The sequence below is a fragment of the Nycticebus coucang genome, chromosome 21 (assembly GCF_027406575.1).
Source record: "Nycticebus coucang isolate mNycCou1 chromosome 21, mNycCou1.pri, whole genome shotgun sequence".
Classification (NCBI taxonomy): domain Eukaryota; kingdom Metazoa; phylum Chordata; class Mammalia; order Primates; family Lorisidae; genus Nycticebus; species Nycticebus coucang.
Window position 1 is genome coordinate 41,887,930 of NC_069800.1, and position 19,613 is coordinate 41,907,542.

Consider the following 19,613-nt stretch of genomic DNA (forward strand, 5'->3'; position numbering starts at 1 on the left):
CTTTTATAAGCATAAAATGTCTCCAGAAATTTACTAATAACTGGTAAAATTGGTTGTTTCATGTAAGAATGCTGAGGATCAAGATACAGAGGTTTCTCTGACAGTAATCTTTATCTTTTAAAATAGAATATGGGTAGGGTGGTGCCTGTGGCTCAGTGAGCAGGGCGCCAGCCCCATATACGGAGGGTGGCGGGTTCGAACCCGGTCCCGGCCAAACTGCAACAAAAAAATAGCCATTGGGACGGGCACCTGTGGTCCCAGCTACTTGGGAGGCTAAGGCACGAGCATCACCTAAGCCCAAGAGCTGGAGGTTGCTGTGAGCTGTGATGTCATGGCACTCTACTGAGGGTGACAAAGTGAGACTCTGTCTCTAAAAAAATAAAATAAAAAATAGAATATAGGGCTGGGCACAGTGGCTCATGCCTATAACCCCAGCATTCTGGGAGGCTGAGGTGGGAGTTTGCTTGAGGCCAGGTGTTCCAAGACCAACCCAAGCAACAGAGTGAGACTCTGGATCTATAAAAGAAAATTTAAAAATTAGGGGGTGCCTATGGTCCCAGCTACTTGGGAGGCTGAGGCAGGAGGATCATTAGAGCCCAGGAGTTTAAGGATGCAGTAAGCTATCGTTAAGTCCACTGTATTTTATGTATGTCAGCCTAGGTGTTACAACATGACCCTGTCTCTTTAAAAAAACAAACAACAACAAAAAAACTGAAAGATGAATTTACTTATTAAAAATGTTTTACATAACATTAAACTAAATTATTACTACCCCTTCTCAGGACTACTGTAATGATGAAGTCATAAAATGGATGCAAAGCCCTGAGCACAGCACCAGTGCTCACTGAGCACCATTTCACAAGAGGGAAGAGAAGTTCAGCAAGGCCAGCCTAGGCAGTCAGTGGTAGAAACACCACCTGACATACTCTAGGCCTAAGTCTGCCCCTCTTGAGCCTACCACAGGCATGGATTTGTCTTGGGAGACCAGAACCTGACAAGAACACCCTCTACAGACAAGAGGCTGCAGAGGATGCTCTTTGGACACAAAAATCAGAGCCTCTGGCCAATGTTAGACACATAAGCAGCTCAGAATCTCTTAAGACTCATACAAAATGGCATCTGCTCCACTGCCCAGCCCTTTAAGACCCATCCTGGGTTTTACAGAGCTGGGAAGATGAGGTTGATACCTACAGTGGTCACCACGCTGTGTGCCTTCCTGTCTCACTCCAAAGGGTTCTATGCCAGGCCCAGGTCACAATTATAAAAAGGCAACACTACAGTAGCCCTAAAGTTCATCCAGCCCAGGTGCCTCACTGCGCAGACTAGAAACCCCACTGTAAGAGATTAGGGTATGTTACACAGCTGGAAAAAGGGAGGCCTTCTGAGACAGACTTGGACCTGACCCTGGGTCTCAAAGTCCTGGCTAGTGCTTAGGCTTGAGGTTTCTACTATGCGGTTTCCTTTTTCTCTTGAAAGTATCAGCTTCTTCACTTATAGGATAAATTTTACTTGTCAAATATATTCTTCCAGGTCCAGCCCCTTAGTCTGCCCTATAGTGGGATGGCGGAGAAGCAGGCAAGTGGGCAGGATGCAGCACGCTCTGTCCACAGGCAGTGGGCAGGAGCCCAGGCTTTGGAGGTAGGCAGCCCGGGCTTATAGGCAAGCTCTGCAATCCTGGGCAATGTTCTTCTTTAAGCCTGAGACCTTGGATTGAAAAGGGGGAATAATGGAGCTGTTAAGAGGGTTTAGTGAGTTAATAAGGAAGCAGCTCAGGGCACTTGAAAAAAAAACTAACTGCTGTATTAGTTATTTTCATGAGCACCAGAGAGGTGAAACTTATAACATGTAGAAAGCCTTTCTTGAGATTTCAGTTTAGCTAAGATGGGTCAGAAAATGTGGCCCAAATACATTTAAGCAAGACCACTTCAAAGAGGAACTGAGGCTTGGCTAAGAAAATTCTTCCCCTTGCTACCCAGTCTAGGCAGGATCTGTGAAATCCACTTCCCCATAGTGCCTGGCACACAGCAGGAACTCAGTAACTGCTAACTGTACAGATGAGAATATGCTGGTCAAACACTGGTTCTCGGTGGGGCAGGATTCCAAAGCCAATGATGGTTCATTCTCAAGGAAGCAGCATTATAATCCCACAGTTTAACTGAAGACCACAATGACTCATAGCAACTTGGCAAGAGGAAGGCTCAGGGAATAGGGAACTGTTGTGATTAGGGGACAAAAACAGGAGGCAGGGCAGCAGAGTCCAAATCTTGGCTCTGTGCAGGTCTTACCTCTTAGATATGCCCCATTTTGTACCCTGGGGTTCTCAAGCATCAGGTATGGGGGGGAGCAGGCCCCACCTGTTGCATAACTTACTAAATACCTGAACACTTTTAAATATGAGTAACTGGGAAAGTGCCTCAAAAAAGTAAAAGCACTTGACATAAGGAGCAATCCCTACTATTATTATTTTTAAAATAATAAACATGCTCCTCATTGAAGAAAGGGATGTCAGCATGAGATGCCACCCAGTGTCTTGGTTTTAAATACCAAACATATGCTGAGGACCCCTAAAGTGAACCTCCAGCCCTGAGCCTGCCTCTCCATTCTTTATGACCAGTCTTAAGCATCTCAATAAACAGCAAATCCGGGCAGCACCTGCCGTTCAAGGAGTAACTAGAGGGCATCAGCCTCGGTCAAAAACTGCAAAAAATTAAAAATAAATGAAAATAAACAGGCTCAGTGCCTGTGGCTCAAGCGGTTAAGGCACCAGCCACATACACCTGAGCTGGCAGGTTTGAATCCAAACCAAGCCCGCCAAACAACAATGATGGCTGCAACCAAAAAAAAAAAAAAAAAATAGCTGGGCAGTGTGGCAGGCGCCTGAAGTCCCAGCTACTTGGGAGGTGGAGGCAGGAGAATTACTTGAGCCCCGAGTTGGAGGATACTGTGAGCTGTGACGCCACAGCACTCTACCCAGGCGGACAACTTGAGGCTCTGTCTCAAAATAAATAAATAAATAAATAAATAAATAAACAAACAAACAAACCACAAATCCATTCTCCTACTTTCTTAGGCCCTAAACCTTGGAAGCCATCCTTAATCCCTCTCTGTCTACAGTCAAATCATCAGCAAATCTTATCTGTCCTGCTTTCAGGATTTATCTAGAATGCAATCACTTCTTTGCACTCCCATCAACACATGCCAGCCTTGGCTACTATCACCTCTCAGCTCAATGATGGGGGTCCCTAATGGTCTCTGCACTCCTTGCTGGTCCCAGACTTTTATATAAGACAGAGGGGTTATTTCCCACTTTGCTCAGAGTAAAAACCAAAGCCTTTAAAATGGCCCAGAACAGCTCACATAGGGTGCCGGCCCTCCCCTCCTCACTGCTTGGTGCAGTCCACCCACTCCTGCCTCTTTACTACTCTACCCTCTTGGGGCTCAGTAGCACTGCTTCATCTGACTGGTAGGCTCCCTCATTTTTTCCAGGACATTTTTATGCCAAATGTCATCTTTTCAGTGAGTCTATTACCTGACTCTTCTATAAAAGAGTCATTTGTAAAATGGGGATAATTGCACTTCTGTCATCCAGAAGACTTGTGACAGTCCAGTGTGACTTGGAAGGACAGCTCAGCTCCCAGCCTACCCCCTCAGAAGTCCCTCCTCCCATAGTGCCTATTTCCTCCCTAGGATAGCGACATGGGTTTAGAGGAGTACTACCTTCCTCCAGAGATCTCTGACCCACTGTGGGTTACAATCCCTTGCTCCTCCTTGCTGGAACTGCTTCAAGGCTCAAGAAACCTCAGTACACCCGGACTTGCCCAGCTTTTGTAAGTGGACACAGTCCAGGCACTGCCCCACAACCCTGGGTCTGCATCAGACTGGCAACTCCTCCAACACATACGCAGGGCCTGCTCCCACTTTGAGCAACAGCCCTACCTAGAAATGCTGCTCACAGCAAGACCCAGCTCTGGGGGCGGCACCTGTGGCTCAGAGAGTAGAGCGCTGGCCCCATATACCAAGGGTGGTGGGTTCAAACCCGGCCCCGGCCAAACAGAAACAAAAAAATAGCCGGGCGTTATGGTGGGCACCTGTAGTCCCAACTGCTCAGGAGGCTGAGGCAGGAGAATTGCTTAAGCCCAGGAGTTGGAGGTTGCTGTGAGCTATGTGATGCCACAGCACTCTACAGAGGGTGATAAAGTGAGACTCTGTCTCTTTAAAAAAAAAAAAGACCTAGCTCTGGAATCAGCCTGGATTCCTTATGGTAGAACAGGAGAAAGGAAGCCCAGCCCTACACTCTCCAGGGCTAGAATGAGTGTCATTCTGAGAGAAGGGCCAGTGGAGCACCCGGCACACCATGAGCTCCTGGCTCCCTGTCCCTAGACGATGGAGAGGGGCCCACCTGATTTCGCTGACGCCCCATCAGCAGCACGCAGAGGACATAGAGCACTTCCAGTTTGTACATGATCTCATGCATAATCTTCATTGACTGGGGCAGCTGGGTCCTAGTCGAAGTGTGAGGGAGACCATTCTCTTCAGAAGCCCCTGGAGGAGGGAATACAATGGAGGCTGACACAGCCACCAGGAGAGAAGTTTGAGTCACAGCTTATGAGGAAATGAATTTCTGCCCATCAAAGCTGGTGTGAACAGACGTGAGCTAACCACAGACATTAGGCTGGGCCCTGAGCCTGCAACAGACTCTAAAAGCTGTAAAATTCCCTCTAAACTCCCAGGAGCCAGGTAAGCTCAGAAACTTAGAAAAATGGACTCTCTAGCTCTATTCTGTCTCATCAACTTTAACGTGAAGTAAAACTATTTAGACACAGCCAATACGGTAACATGATCTACACACTCCCCCTACTGCTTTCTCTTGTCACCAACCAGACCCCGTAGAACATGCCCAGACAGAAATGTGACAACAAATCATGTCTCTCTTTGCGTCACAAATGACTCTGATTACATACATGGTTGTCCTGCCTAGATTCCATGAAGGGACACTGTTGAAAGCCTGAGAGGGACCTTTTTTTGACGACTTTTCCTCCATTTTTCAAAGAAGAACCTAAAATTTTCTAAGGTTCAACTTCTAAGCAGACTGGGTATCACGATGGCTATTAGTGATGCAGATGAACATGGTTATCTATTAGCAGATTTTCACCTCACCCAGTCTCATCACTAACAGCAGCAGATAAGTACATTTATGGGATACTTGATGTGTGTCAGGCACTGTACTTTGAGCTTTAGGTAAAGCATCTCATTTACTACCCAGTTAATGAAAAAATCTTTGTGGGCCAACTAGGTCACAGTAGAACCTACTCCTGGGAAGGTAGGAGAGCAATGTGATGAAGGCTGAGGGCTCTGAAATGAAGACTTGCTGGCTGGGAGACTCTGGCCAAGTCACCACCTCCACTAGGCCTTAGACTGCTTTGTGCTACTGTGGTGGATGACCAGAGTTAAGGGCTACTGAGGAGACTGAATGGGACATAGGACAAGCCCAGCACTTGATTCTTAGGATGCCTCAGTCACTATTAGGTCCCTATTATTTTAAGAAGGCACTGCCAGAGTTAGGAGAGGCTGGGTGACCTTAGGAGAGTTATCTCCCTCAGTTTCCTCATCATTAAGGATAAATCAGTAACTGCAAGGTCCTCTCTCAGCCTCCCGTAGAAACTGTTACCAAGAGGCCCTTTACAAGGCCAGAAGGACTATGTGGGACAGACGTGTGGTTATCAGATACATTCAGGTAAGGCCTGTCCAGAAGACACGGTAATTTCTGCAGGGTATCATGACATATGAACCTAACTTACTCCACTCTACAGAATTAGAACTATTTTTCCCAGCCATATCGTATCACTAATACAAACTCCCAACAATGAAGGACGTGCCGCTGAATGAAGAGTAGCAGAAAGGCAGTGCCACAGTGGTTTAGAGGATAAACTCAGAAGCCAGATTGTTATGCTGGAACCCCATTCACTAGCTGAGTGGTCTTAGGTAAATCAGTTGGCTCATCTGTGCTTCAGTATCCATTCTCACGTGTCATTGACAATGACAACAGCACCTACGACTCAAGTTGTGAGGATTAGAGGAACATACAGAACCATGCCTAGCACATGTGAGCCACATATATATTACAGAAGTAAAAAACTGAGGTTTTCTACTAATGCATGCCTACTTGGTTTTCTTCTTTTCAATCTGTAAGCTCTTAAAGGCAACTGAAGTGGCAGTGGGCAAAGACTTAGGAAAAACTTACTGGAGAAAATCTAATTAAGAAAATTCTATGTATTCACATATTTTCTTGGATCTTGGGAGAAAAGCCATAATTACTCCATTTCCATGCTGGAGTCCTTGTCCCAGCTCCCAGAACTGTTAAGAGTCAAACAATTTGTGGAGCGAATCTGATGAACCATCATGCAGAATCCTGCCTCTGCCGTCCACATGCTGTGTGACCTGCACACCCCAGCATCCTCAGCACCCAGCTCATGGGGCTCTAGGGGGACAGCAGAAGTGTCTCCAAAGGAACAGGCGCAGGGTGTGGCACCCCAGCCCTCCTCAGTGATGAGCATCTGTGGAGAAGGAGACACAGGCAGCTTGATTCCTCCCTAAGTCACTGCCAACTTTTGCTGTCTGGCTTGCACAGGCCTGACAACTCTCCGGGATAAATATTTTCAAGACATATCCAAAACAATCGCCAGAGCTTAGCAACAAGGTGACTCCCAAGGATAAAGATGTAAAAACTAGCTCAAGAAGCCTTTGCTTCCCTCTAAGTCTCTTCGGTCCTACAATAATGGATGTGTGGCCACCACTCTCTGTACGTCTGCACTGCACTCTCCTTTCTGGGGCTGGGTCCATCTGCTGTTTTCTAAAAAACAGATTTGAGCTACAATTCACTTACCACGCAATTCACCCATTTAATTAACCGTGATTCAGTGGTTTATAGTATATTTACATTGTTGTGCCGCCATCACCACAATCAATTTTAGAATACCTTCATCATCCCCGAAAAAGAAACTTTGCGCTTATTAGCAGTCATTCCCTATTTCTTACAAAGCCCTGAGTCCTGGACACTAAACTACTTACTGTCTCTACAGAATTGCCTACTTAGGACACTTCATATAAATCAATGCTTCTCAACCTGTGGGTCACGACCCCTTTGTAACAATGAAAATACATCTCAGCATTAGGAAGGCTGAGAACCACTGCTACAAATGAACTCATACTTTGCAGTCTTCTGTGGCTGGTTCTTTCACCTAGTACAGTATTTTCGTGTTTATCCATGGTATAGTCTATATTGGTATTTCTTTTAAAAACTGCTGAACAATATTGTATTATATTGTATCAATATACCACATTCTGTTTATTGATTAATCACCTGATGAACATTTGAGTTGTTTCTATATGTTGGCTATTATGAATATGCTACAATGAACAGTTGTGAATAAGTTTTTGTGTAAACATATGTTTTCCCTTCTCTTGGGTATAGATCTAGGAATAGAACTTCTGGGCCTTATGGCAACTGTATGTTTAGCCTTTTAAGGAACTGCCAGGTTATTTTCCAAAGTGGCTACACCACTTTATATGCCCAAAACAGTAAATGAAGGCTCTGATTTCTCCACATTTTTGTCGACATTTATCATTTTGGCTTTTAAATGATAACCACTCTACCGAGTGTGAAGTACCTCATAGTGATTTTGATTTCCAGTTCCCTGATAGCTAATGATGTTGAGCCTCTTTTCATGTCTTTATCGACAATTTATAATATATCTTCTTTGGAGAAATGTCTATTCAGATCCTTCGCCTATACTGTGAATTTTTTTTTTTTTTTTTAAATAACTGAGCTGGCTCAGCACCAGCCACATACACCAGGGCTGGCGAGTTCAAACCTGGCCTGGGCCAGCTAAAACAACGACAACTGCAACAAAAAATAGCCGGGCGTTGTGGCAGATACCTGTAGTCCCAGCTACTTGGGAGGCTGAGGCAAGAGAATCACTTCAGCCCAAGAGTTGAAGGTTGCTGTGAGCTGTGATGCCACAACACTCTACCAAGGGTGACATAGTGAGACTCTGTCTCCAAAAATAATAATAATAATTGAGCTATAGGCATTCTCTAATTAAGTCCCTTATTAGTTACATAGTTTGCAAAAATGTATGTCCCCCCAAAAGAGTTATCCCATTCTTTTAATCTTCTTGTTTTGGTGTTTTTTTGAGGTGCAAAAGGTTTTAATTTTGATGAAGTTTAATTTATATATTACTAATTTGATTGCTTGTGCTTTAGATGTCATGTCTGTCAAAACACTGTCAAATCCAAGGTCATGATTTATCTTCTAAGGTGTTTTATAAGTTTAGCTCTTAAATTTACACCTTTGATCCTTCTGAGTTAATTTTTGTATATGATGTGAAGTAGGAGACCTAACTTTTTTCTTTGCATGTGAGTATCCAATGGTCTCAACATCCTTTGTTGAAAACACTATTGTTTCCCCAACTGAACGGTTTTGGCATCCATTGAAAATCAACTGATCATATGCATGATGATTTATTTCTGAATTCTCAACAATATTCTATTGATCTGTATGTCTATCCTTGTGCCAGTAGCACAGTATCTTGATTATTACAGCTTTGCATAAAGTTTTCAAATCAGGAAGTGCGAGTTCTCTTAGTAGTTCTTTTTCAAAATCATTTTTGCTGTTCTGGATCCCTTGCGTTTCCATAGGAATATGCAATCCAGTCTGCAAAGTCAGCTGGAATTTTTGACAAGAATTGTGTTTAATCTGCAGAGTGGTCTACAGATTAAGATGGGGAACATTTCTGTCTTAATATTAATCTTTCAATTCCAGGATGAGGAGTGGTTTTACATTTAGGTTTTTAATTTTTTTCAGTGATGTTTTGTAATTTTCAGAGTTGAAGTTTTATATTTCTTGGCTAGGTGTGGTGGCTCACAGCTGTAATCCTAGCACTTGGGAGGCCAAGGTGGGTGGTTTGCCTAAGCCAGAGCAAGACCTCGTCTCTAAAAACAGCCGGGCATTGTGGTGGGCATCTGGAGTCCCAGCTACTTGGGAGGCTGAAGCAAGAAAATCGTTTAAGCCCAAGAGTTAGAGGTTGCTGTAAGCTGTGACGCCACAGCACTCTACCACTCTACCGAGGGTGACAAAGTGACTGTCTCAAAAAAATAAAAAGAAATAATTAAGTTTTATATTTCATAGTTTAATTTTCCTATTTTATTCTTTTTGGTACTATTATAAATAAAATTATAACTTTATTTTTGGTTTTTTAATTACTACTGTGCAGAAATACAACTTATTTTTGAATACTAATCTTGTATCCTAAAACTTTGAACTCATTAATTAGTTCAGTGTTTTAGTGGTTTCTTTAGGTTTTTCTATATACAAGATCACGTCATCTATGAATATAGTTTTCTTCAAATGTGTAGTAACTTAACTCCAGAGCTCCTATGGAGAACTATTATACCTATCATATCCACATACGTTAAAAACCCAATCATGTATTGTTGTTATTAATTTTATGATTGTTAAAGAAACTAAGAAAAGAAGTGCAAGTATATGTTTATAGAGTTTCTTATATCTAGCATTTCAGTTCTCTTCATTGATTCTTATGGATTCCATTTACAATCTGGTGTAATTTCCTTGCTCCAATACAACTTCGGTCACATCCATTTTCTTTGCATAGTTACTGCCAAAAATATACTTCTGTATGTTATAGGTTCAAAAATGTAGTTATAAAGACATGGTTTTATATACATGATTTTAAGGAGGAGAAGAAAGATGCATTTATACTGTCTTTATATATGATACCTTCACTGGTGTTCTTTGCTTTTTTCATTTGGATTATAATTACTGTCTGAAGTCATTTGCTTTCAACCTAAAGAACTTCCTTTTGGCTCAACACCTATAGCTCAAGCGGCTAAGGTGCCAGCCACACACACCAGAGCTGGTGGGTTCAAATCCTGCCCAGGCCTGCCAAACGACAACTATAACCAAAAAATAGCCAGGCGTTGTGGTAGGTGCCTGTAGTCCCAGCTACTTAGAAGGCTGAGGCAAGAGAATTGCTTTAGCCCAGGAGTTAAGGTTGCTGTTAGCTGTGATGCCCCAGCAATTCTACCCAGGGTGACAGCTTGAGGCTCTGTCTCAAAAAAAAAAAAAAAAGGACTTCCTTTGGTACTTCTCATAAGAAGAAATAATTTTATTTCCACATATTTGTCTGCTGCTAAAGAGTTCTCTCAGTTTTTATCTAAGAACGTCTTTATTTCACCTTTTTTTTTTTTAGGGGGGTTATTTATGAGACAGGATCTTGCTCTATTGTCCAGGCTGCAGCACAGTGGTACCATCATAGGTCACAAGAACCTAACTCCTGAACTCAAGTGATCCTCCTGCCTCAGCCTCTCAAGTAGCTGGGTCTACATGCCTGCACCTCCACGCCTAATTTTTCTTTTTGTAAAGACAGTACCTCACCCTTGAACTCCTGGCTTAAAGTGATCCTCCCAGCTGAATGTCCCAAATTCTAGGATTACATACGTAAGGGACTGTACTTAGCCCTCATCTTTATTTTTGGAAGACAGTTTTATAAGACGTAAGATTCTTGATTATTTTTTCTTTCAGCAGTTTGAATATGTTACCCCACTATCTTCTGGCCTCTGTTACTACCCATGAGAAGTCAGCTGTTAATCTTACTGGTATACCCTTGTGCACAATGAGTTATTTTTCTCTTGTTACTTTCAAGATTTTCTCTTCGTCTTTCAGCATTTTGATTGTGATGTACTTGGAGTATAGAACTCTTTGAATTTTCCTACTTGGATTCTTTGGTCTGCTTGGATGTATACATTAATGGTTTTCATTAAATTTGAAAGTTTTCAGCATTATGTTTTGTATACCTTTCTCTTTCTCATCTACTTCTGGTACTCCCATTATTCCTATCTTGGTGTGCTTAATTATGTTCCACGTTATACTAAGGCTCTGTTCATTTTTCCCACATACTTTCTTATCTCTACAGATGTTATCTTCAAGTTTGCTGGTTCTTTCTTCTGCCAGTTCAAATCTACTGTTGAGTCCATCTAGTCAATTTTTCATTTCAATTGCGATACTCAAACTTCAGAACTTCCATTTGGCTCTTTTTCATATTTTCTATGTTTTTATGGTTATTCTTTATTTGATGAGGCATTATTATCATATCTTCCTGTATTTCTTTAAGCATAGTTTCTTTTCATTCTTTCGATCATATTTATAATGGCTGCTTTAAAGTCACTGTTAAATTTGATATCTGGGCTTCCTTCAGCAATTTTTATTGCCTACTTTTTCTTGTGTATAGGTTATACTTTTTGTTTGTCTCATAATTTTTTGTTAAAAACTGGGCATTTTGGGTTAATATACTGGTAGCAATCTGGATTCTAACTCCCCTTCCTCCTTTTGGTTTGTTGTTTGCTTATTTATTTACTGACTGGCTAATCTATTTAGTAATGTCTATTTTCCTAAGAGGCTGGTGAAGCCTTTGATGCTGTGCCTCAGAGCGCAACCTTGGGCATGCAGAGTCTCCCTTACATAACATTTAGCAGGACTCTATTTGACTGGCTTTTTTCATGATCTCTCTGTTAAGCTTTTAGCCTCTTTTGGTCTTATACCCAACTATTAGGCGTCACTAATTGCTGTCTGAATTCTCTATTGTTTTTGATAATACTCTGGGGGCATAAATTGCTTCAAAGTATGATTCATTTAAATTTAGGAAGGGTTAGTTTTTGCTTTGGCCTCATTAGTTCTTTCCCTGATTCTCTGGTGAACCAGCAGGCCCATGGTTTAGTTTATTCTTTTTTTTTTTTGTAGAGACAGGGTCTCACTTTATGGCCCTCGGTAGAGTGCCGTGGCATCACACAGCTCACAGCAACCTCCAACTCCTGGGCTTAAGCGATTCTCTTGCATCAGCCTCCCGAGTGGCTGGGACTACAGGCGCCCGCCACAACGCCCGGCTATTTTTTTGGTTGCAGTTTGGCCGGGGCCGGGTTTGAACCCGCCACCCTCGGCATATGGGGCCGGCGCCCTACCGACTGAGCCACAGGTGCCACCTGGTTTAGTTTATTCTTAATTAAGAAGAGCTACTGGTCTCCTTTTATTTGCTTACCATCAAAATTTCCATTGCTTTGGAGAATTTGAAATTCCCCACACTCTGTTCTAACTAACTGTCTTTCTCCTTGGGCAAATTCTCTGAGCTACTACTCTAAGCATGGTCAAACTAGTCTTCCGGGCTTGCCTTGTGTAGAACCTCTAAATATGAGTGAGCAGGGACAAAGACAATGGAGTCATAGTATTCCTGGCCTGAAATATCTGGGATAGAGCTTTCATACTATGAGTGTAGTATGGACGTGCATAGAGAAATGGAGCCTCTAACCTTGTTGCCATACTCATCCAGAATTTACCCTCTTCACCTTGGAGTTGGAATGGATAAGAAAAGCTGATAACATGCCTCTCCCAATGTGACACCATTTTCTTTGAGCTCAGAATTCCTGGGTTTGAATAATCTGACCCCATTCTGCTGGCCAGAGTCAAATGCTTCAGGGATGGGCATCTGACCCAGGACCCAGAGTCCTTCACATGGAGGCTAAAGCTGAGACTAGAGGTCTACTCACTTGCTCGGCAGAAAAAGGCAGGGCACAGCAAAAGAGAAGATCACTATTCCTGAGACACAACTGCCTCAGGTTCTCAAAAAAAAAAAGTCTTTCTCCTTGCAATCAGGTCCACTTTGAGGGAGTTCAACGAGGTTTCAGTAATTAACTATAAAAAGAGTCTAAATAATCATTGTCTAGAATTACCTTGAGGAAAATTCTACTTTGAGCAAACCTCAAATTAATCCTTCTTGGAAAGATCAAAAATAGCCCCAGGGGCTTAAGGAAAAGCTCCCAGTCACTTATGAGACCCACCCTTAGTACCTTGATTATGTTCTGACTCCTCATTGGCCACTCGCATGAGGGCATCTAGTACCAAAGCATTGTCCAGCCATGTGTACCACTCCTCCAACTCCTGAAGGAAGCTGGCTGTACCCGTTGATTCTGACACCTTTCGAGTTGCCAGTTTGCAAAGGCGCTCAACAAAGCCAGGGATGCTAAGAAGGGCCGCTGCCAGGAGAGAGAAAAAGAGGAAATTTTCGAAACAGACACCAGCAAATACCAGCTTTAAAGTCCTCAACAAATAATCTGCATGAGAAGAATGATTTTTACTCCGTTAAGAATCTTTCAAAATGAAATGCCAAGTCAAGGTAAAATAGTAATAAAGTTACAGAAATAAGTTCAATTTTTAGCAAATGCAGGGAAGAGCACCCCCCTTTAAATCTGTTGGTGATAATACAAATTGGAATAACTTTTATGTTTTAGTGTGACTTTGAGCCAATAGGTCCATTTCTAGGCATTTACCATAAGAAATAAGTCATATATACAAAGGTATCAGTACAAAGTTATTCACTGATGAGCTTTCTGTACTAGCAAAACAGTAGTGATGATTAAATGTTCATCAATAGATTATTAAATACAACGATACAGCCATATGATGATATACCATACAGATACTAAGAATAACAACATGCATCTTTACATAGTGACTCAAAAAAGTTGTTTAAATTTACTTGTTAGGGAATAAAATAATACTGTTTAAGCTCATTTTCTTCAAACGAATCAAATTTCCATGTCAACAGGGGGCTAATTAGTAAATGATAATATACCCATAGAATACTATGTAGTTATAAAAAGGAATCATATAATTCTCTGTACTAAATGGAATGCTTTGCAAGATAAGGTCTAAAAAGACAGAGGCAATGCTTATTTTACCTATTTACAATACCATATGCACAAATAGGAAAAAAGAATCAACCTTGTTCTCTCCCATCCCCTACCCCACAGTTGGACACATACAGAACATAGCTAGAGGGACATGAGAAACTGGTAAAAGGTTACCACAGGGAAGGGGACAAATTTCTACTGTATACTTTCCATTCCTTTTGTACTGAGATTTTTTTTTTTTTTATTAAATCATAGCTGTGTACATTAATGTAATTATGGGGTACAATGTGCTGGTTTTATATACAATTTGAAATATTTTCATGAAACTGGTTAACATAGCCTTCAAGTTTGAGATTTTCTTTTTTTAGAGACAGAGTCTCACTATGTCACCCTCGGTAGAGTGCCGTGGCGTCACACCTCTGAATCTCTAGCTCAGCGTCCTCAAACTTTTTAAACAGAGGACCAATTCACTGTCCCTCAGACGGTTGGAGGGCCAGACTATAGTTTAAAAAGAAAAAAACTATGAACAAATTCCTATGCACACTGCACATATCTTATTTTGAAGTAAAAAAAAAAACGGGAACAAATACAATTCACACCACTTCATGTGGCCTGCGGGCCGCCATTTGAGGTCGCCTGCTCTAGCTCTTGGGCTTAGGAGATCCTTTTGCCTCAGCCTCCCAAATAGCGGGGACTACACGTATCCACCACAACACCTGGCTATTTTTGTTGTTGTTGTTACAGTTTGGCCGGGGCCAAGTTGGAACCCGCCACCCTCAGTATATGGGTCTGGTGCCCTACTCACTGAGCCATAGGCAACACCCAAGTTTGAGATTTTTTTAAAACCTTAGGTGTAGGCCAGGTTCATGCCTGTAATCCTAGCACTCTGGGAGGATGAGGTGGGTGTATTGCTTGAGCTCAGGAGTTCAGAGATCAGCCTGAGCAAGAGTGAGGCCCCCATCTCTACTAAAAATATATATTTAAAAAAGGGAGGGCAGCACCTGTAGCTCAGTGGGTAGGGTGCTAGCCACATACAACAAGGCTGGCAGGTCTGAACCTGGCTTGGGCCAGCTAAAATAACAATTACTGAAAAAAAAAAAAAAATAGCTGGGCATTGTGGCAGGCACCTGTAGTCCCTGCAACTTGGGAGGCTGAAGCAAGAGAATTGCTTATGCCCAAGAGTTTGAGGTTGCTGTAAGCTGTGACGTCACGGCACTCTACCCAGGGCAATAGCTTGAGACTCTGTCTTAAAAAAAGAAAAAAAAAGGTGTTATGGTGGGTGCCTGTAGTTCCAGCTACTTGGGGGGCTGAGGCAAGAGGATCACTTGAGCGTTTTGAGGTTGTTATGAGCCATGGTGACACCAAAGCATTCTATCCAGGATAACAGATTGAGACTGTTTCAAAAAACCAAAACAAACCAAACAAAAATACCTTAAGGGTGTATTATATTTTCTAAAAATAAATAAATAAAAGGGCTTGGATTCTATACGAAAATCTTCACATAGCTGGATGTTTATCCTTATGCCTCTTTTCTCCAAGTAAAAATAGTTCCAATTTATTTAACTGTTCTTCCCAGAACAGTCTGGAAAAACTTAGTCTTCCCCATTCTTCCACAATGAACAAACTCCTTCACACCTGATATGCCCAGCATTCACTGACTTTCCAATGCAGAGATTCCTGAGCTTTTGTTAGTCATTCATCTCTTAAAAAGCTGATGAAAGCCACAGACCCTCTCCCCAGGAAAATCACTGGTCCAATTATACTCAGCAACTTATATACAACCTTAGGGGCCAGTGTCCCGGCATCATAGAGTCTTTGCAATTCTCACCCTTTCACCAGTAGCTCTTACACCTTGCTGGTTAATGTTAAACTGGTTGACGACTAAAACACCCACAATTGCTGAGAATGTCTGCAAAAGGAGCCATCTTCTCTCCTTTTATTTGTTGAAACATCAGTTTTTCCCACATACTGCTGTAAAGCTTCCCCTAACACTTTAGGCTCTGCTTTCCAGCTTAACATATTACATAAATCAGTCCCTCTCAGCAAAGTGTCATCTATAAATGGATAATTATCTGCCCTATGGCTTCACCTACATCTCTGACTAAAATTTTGAATGATGTTTTATCCCCCAGATGGAACGACTGTTCCCATCTGAATTGACATAAGAATAATTGACAGTTCTAAGAATCTCCAAAAGGCTTGGAGATTCTGTAATATTCTATTATCTAAGCTCCAGGAAGATAGCATAAATCATTATTTCACTGAACAAGAAAAACAGCTCACAAGTACAGCTAAACAAAACAGAATCTTTTTGGCAACAATCTATACACTTAAGCTTTTCATATTGTTCTGGTCTGAAATGTGCTCCCCTCTCAAATTCCTATGTTGAAGCCCTAACCCCCAAAGTGACTGTATTTTGAAACGGGGCCTTTAGGGAATGTGATACTTAATTACAGGTGTCAACCTGACTGAACCCAGGGATGCCTACAAGGCTGATGAAGCACTGTTTCTGGGTGTGTCTGTGAGAGCTGTTTCCAGAAGAGAATGGCACGTGCGTCCAAGACTGAAGGGGAAGACTTACCCTTAGTGTAGATGGGCCTCACACTTACAACCTCATTTAACCTTAATTACCTCCCTGTAATAGTCAGGGTTCTCCAAAGAGACAGAACCAATAGGACATAGGAGAAGGGAATGGGGTCCCACAGTAAGGCACTTGCCTGCCACCAGGAGAACCAGAGAAGCTGGTAGCACAATGATGCAGCCCAAATTGGTAGCAAATACCAAACATTTACCAGCTGCCTAGAGGATTAAATAAAATCACTCTTCCAGATAAAGCAGTTAGCTAAGTGTTTGCCACACAGCAAGAGCTTAACAAACCTTACCTTTTGCCAGCATATATGTAAGTCAGCTTTGAGGTATAGTTAGCTAACATAATTTAGTTATAATGAAGTTCACGTGGTTTTAAAAAATTTATATTTTATGATTTACTAAAATAAGAACTCCCTAAAAGTCATAAGAAAGGGAGAATGAGAAGAAAACCCTACACAGACTAAGGAAGGCCTTGTGTCTATGGATAAGAGGAAAAACAAACCTGGAGAGAGGTCCAACTTCTATCTTTCTGTATGACTAAAACATGTAAAATTATATTTCCTAATAACCTATAAAGTATAGTTGGACCACCCAGTGTTCATAATTAAAACTAGACATTAATAGGGTTAATAAAGGTCTCATTAGGAAGAGAGGGTGCTGTGTAGCACTTAAAAACTCTGCAGAGTGGGCAGTACCTGTGGCTCAGTGGGTAGCGCGCCAGCCCCATATACAGAGGGTGGCGGGTCAAACCTGGCCCCGGCCAAGCTGCAACAAAAACATAGCCAGGCACTGTGGCGGGCACCTGTAGTCCCAGCCGCTTGGGAGGCTGAGGCAAGAGAATCACCTGAACCCAGGAGTTGGTGGTTGTTGTGAGCTATAATGCCATGGCACTCTACCGAGGGCAATAAAATGAGACTGTCTCTAAAAATAAAAAACAAAACAACTCTGCAGAGCTAACCCTGGGAATGCACAGGGCCAACCAACTGGACTTCAGAAACAAAGTACCGTCCCACAGAGAATCACCAGGGCTACCTTGGGCTGGCTGTTTTCTACTACTGCCTTTTTTTTGAGACAGAGTCTTAATTTGTCACCCTGGGTAGAGTGCTATGGTGTCACAGCTCACAGCCACCTCAAACTCCTGGACTCAAGTAGGTCCTCTTGCCTCAGCCTCCTGAGTAGGTGGGATGACAGGGACTCCACCACAATGCCCAGCTAATTTTTTTCTATTTTTAGTAGAGATGGGGGTCTCAATATTGTTCAGGCTGGTCATGAACTCCTGAGCCCAAGCAATCCACCCACCTTGGCCTCCCAGAGTGCTAGGATTATAGGCGTGAGCCACTGTGCCCAGCTACATATACTCTTATGAACAAAACAGGTATTTGCCCAGTATCTGTTAAATTTGCTCAGGTAAGAATACTTTATCATTATTTATTATTACTATCTTTGAGAGACAGAATCTCATTTTGTTCCCCTCGGTAGAGTGCTGTGCTGTCACAGCTCACAGCAACCTCCAGCTCCTGGGCTTAGGCGATTCTCTTGCCTCAGCCTCCCAAGTAGCTGGGACTACAGGTGTCTGCCACAATGGCCGGCTATTTTTTGTTGCAGTTTGGCAGGGGCAGGTTCAAACCTGCCACCCTCAGTATAAGGGGCCGGCACCCTACTCACTGAGCCATAGGCGCCAACCAAAGGATACTTTGACAGAACAGAGTTTCTTAGTAGGGGAGGTGGCTCACCCATTATAACAGTTTCTTTTGCTACCATAAAGAAATACGTGGAGTACACTGGTTTCTTGTGTGTCCTTCCAATTTCTCTATGCATACCGGATATGGGCAAACAAACATATGGTTTTATTCTCCCTCTCTACCTTAACACAAACAGTATCAACACTGTTCTGCATTTTCCTTTTCATCATCAATATATCTTGGAGATTTTTCTACATCAGTATACAGAGCTGTTCTTCATTCACTTTTTTTAAAGCTACACAATTTTCCATTATATAAAAATTCTGTAAATTAAGTAATTTCTTGTTGATGAACATTTGGGGTTTTTCCAGTCTTCTCGTATTATAAACAATGATGCAATGAATAACCTTATACAGGAGTCCCCCCACTTATCCTTGGGGAATACGTTCCAAGACCCCAAGTGGATGCCTGAAACTATGGATAGTATCGAACTCTATGGATGCTATGTTTTTTCCTATACATACATAACTATGATAAAGTTTAATTTATAAATTAGGCACACAGATGATAATAAAACACTTATAACCATGTACTATAATAAAAGTCACATGAATATAATCTTTCAATGTGGATTTTCCATCTAATATTTTTGGACTGCAGTTGACTGTAGGTAACTAAAACCACACAAAGTGAAATTGCAGATAATTAGGTACATATGTGGGTGAGGGTGCCAAAAGAATGTAAACACATTTTAAGAAAGAAAAAAAATTGTACTAACTTGTAATACTCAAGTCACATTTGGCTTCTGCAATTACAAGAAGTGCTCAATATGACTTGTATTTACCTACTGTTATCAGTATATAGAGTATTATAATTTTAATATAGTTTTTTCCTTTCTTTTACCTATGTATAAGGTAAAGGGCCCAGAGGAGGCTTAGTAGATCAAAGGGCATATGCATTTGTAATTCTGATAAACAGTGTCCTTAAGTTTTTGAGGTCCTAAGACCATTCAAAAGACTGATGAAAGCTAAGAAACTGGTCCCCCCAATAATAAACAGATAAACAAAAGTTTTACATACTCTAAGTGGACTCATGGAGCCCCTACATGAATCAATCTCTAGAGACTATGACCAGATGATTTAGGAAGGATCTCAGCACTACAACTTCAAAATTCTGAAAACTTAGAGACTTTACCTTGGTTGATTTCAGCTGCAGAAGGCCCCAAGCTCAAGCTCCTCTTCTGCTGAGCATTTTTGGCAAGGAGTGTGTGCTTGTCATCATTCCCTGTATCCATCTCTGAGATAGTGACTGCCAGGATCCGGCAGAAATTAGCAAGCTGCTGCTGATCGAAATTGGATACTAAAGTACTCAGATTGGGGACTTCATCTAGTCGGATCATTTCCTACAGAAGACACAAAACAATATCCGTACTCAATGCACTGAAGAGAATGGATGTGCCTCTCTTTTGCATTCCCCTAAAAGTGGGGCTCCATAGCTGGGCCACTTAGGTTCACAAGCCAGCTGTGCAACTTGCAGCTATGCAACTTTAGGTTAGGTTATGGAACCTTTATAGTCTTTGCCTAT

General features: G+C 42.0%; 1 protein-coding gene and 1 long non-coding RNA gene across 4 annotated transcripts in view; both read right to left on the reverse strand.

The window, feature by feature from the left end:
* LOC128573628 (uncharacterized) overlaps positions 1-19,613 on the reverse strand; it is a 100,731-nt gene that overhangs the window by 36,050 nt on the left and 45,068 nt on the right. The gene's annotated exons all lie outside the window — the stretch shown is intronic.
* The window catches only part of TRPC4AP (transient receptor potential cation channel subfamily C member 4 associated protein), a 76,259-nt gene that overhangs the window by 16,600 nt on the left and 40,046 nt on the right, over positions 1-19,613 (reverse strand). For 2 of the 3 annotated variants that reach the window (XM_053573924.1, XM_053573926.1), the window contains exons 7-9: positions 19,224-19,431; positions 12,916-13,101; positions 4,400-4,566 (exon numbers count right to left, since the gene is read on the reverse strand). In XM_053573924.1, coding sequence (XP_053429899.1) covers positions 4,400-4,566; positions 12,916-13,101; positions 19,224-19,431 — 561 coding nt within the window. The remainder of the gene's footprint in view (positions 1-4,399; positions 4,567-12,915; positions 13,102-19,223; positions 19,432-19,613) is intronic. The other variant, XM_053573925.1, reaches the window with a different exon arrangement.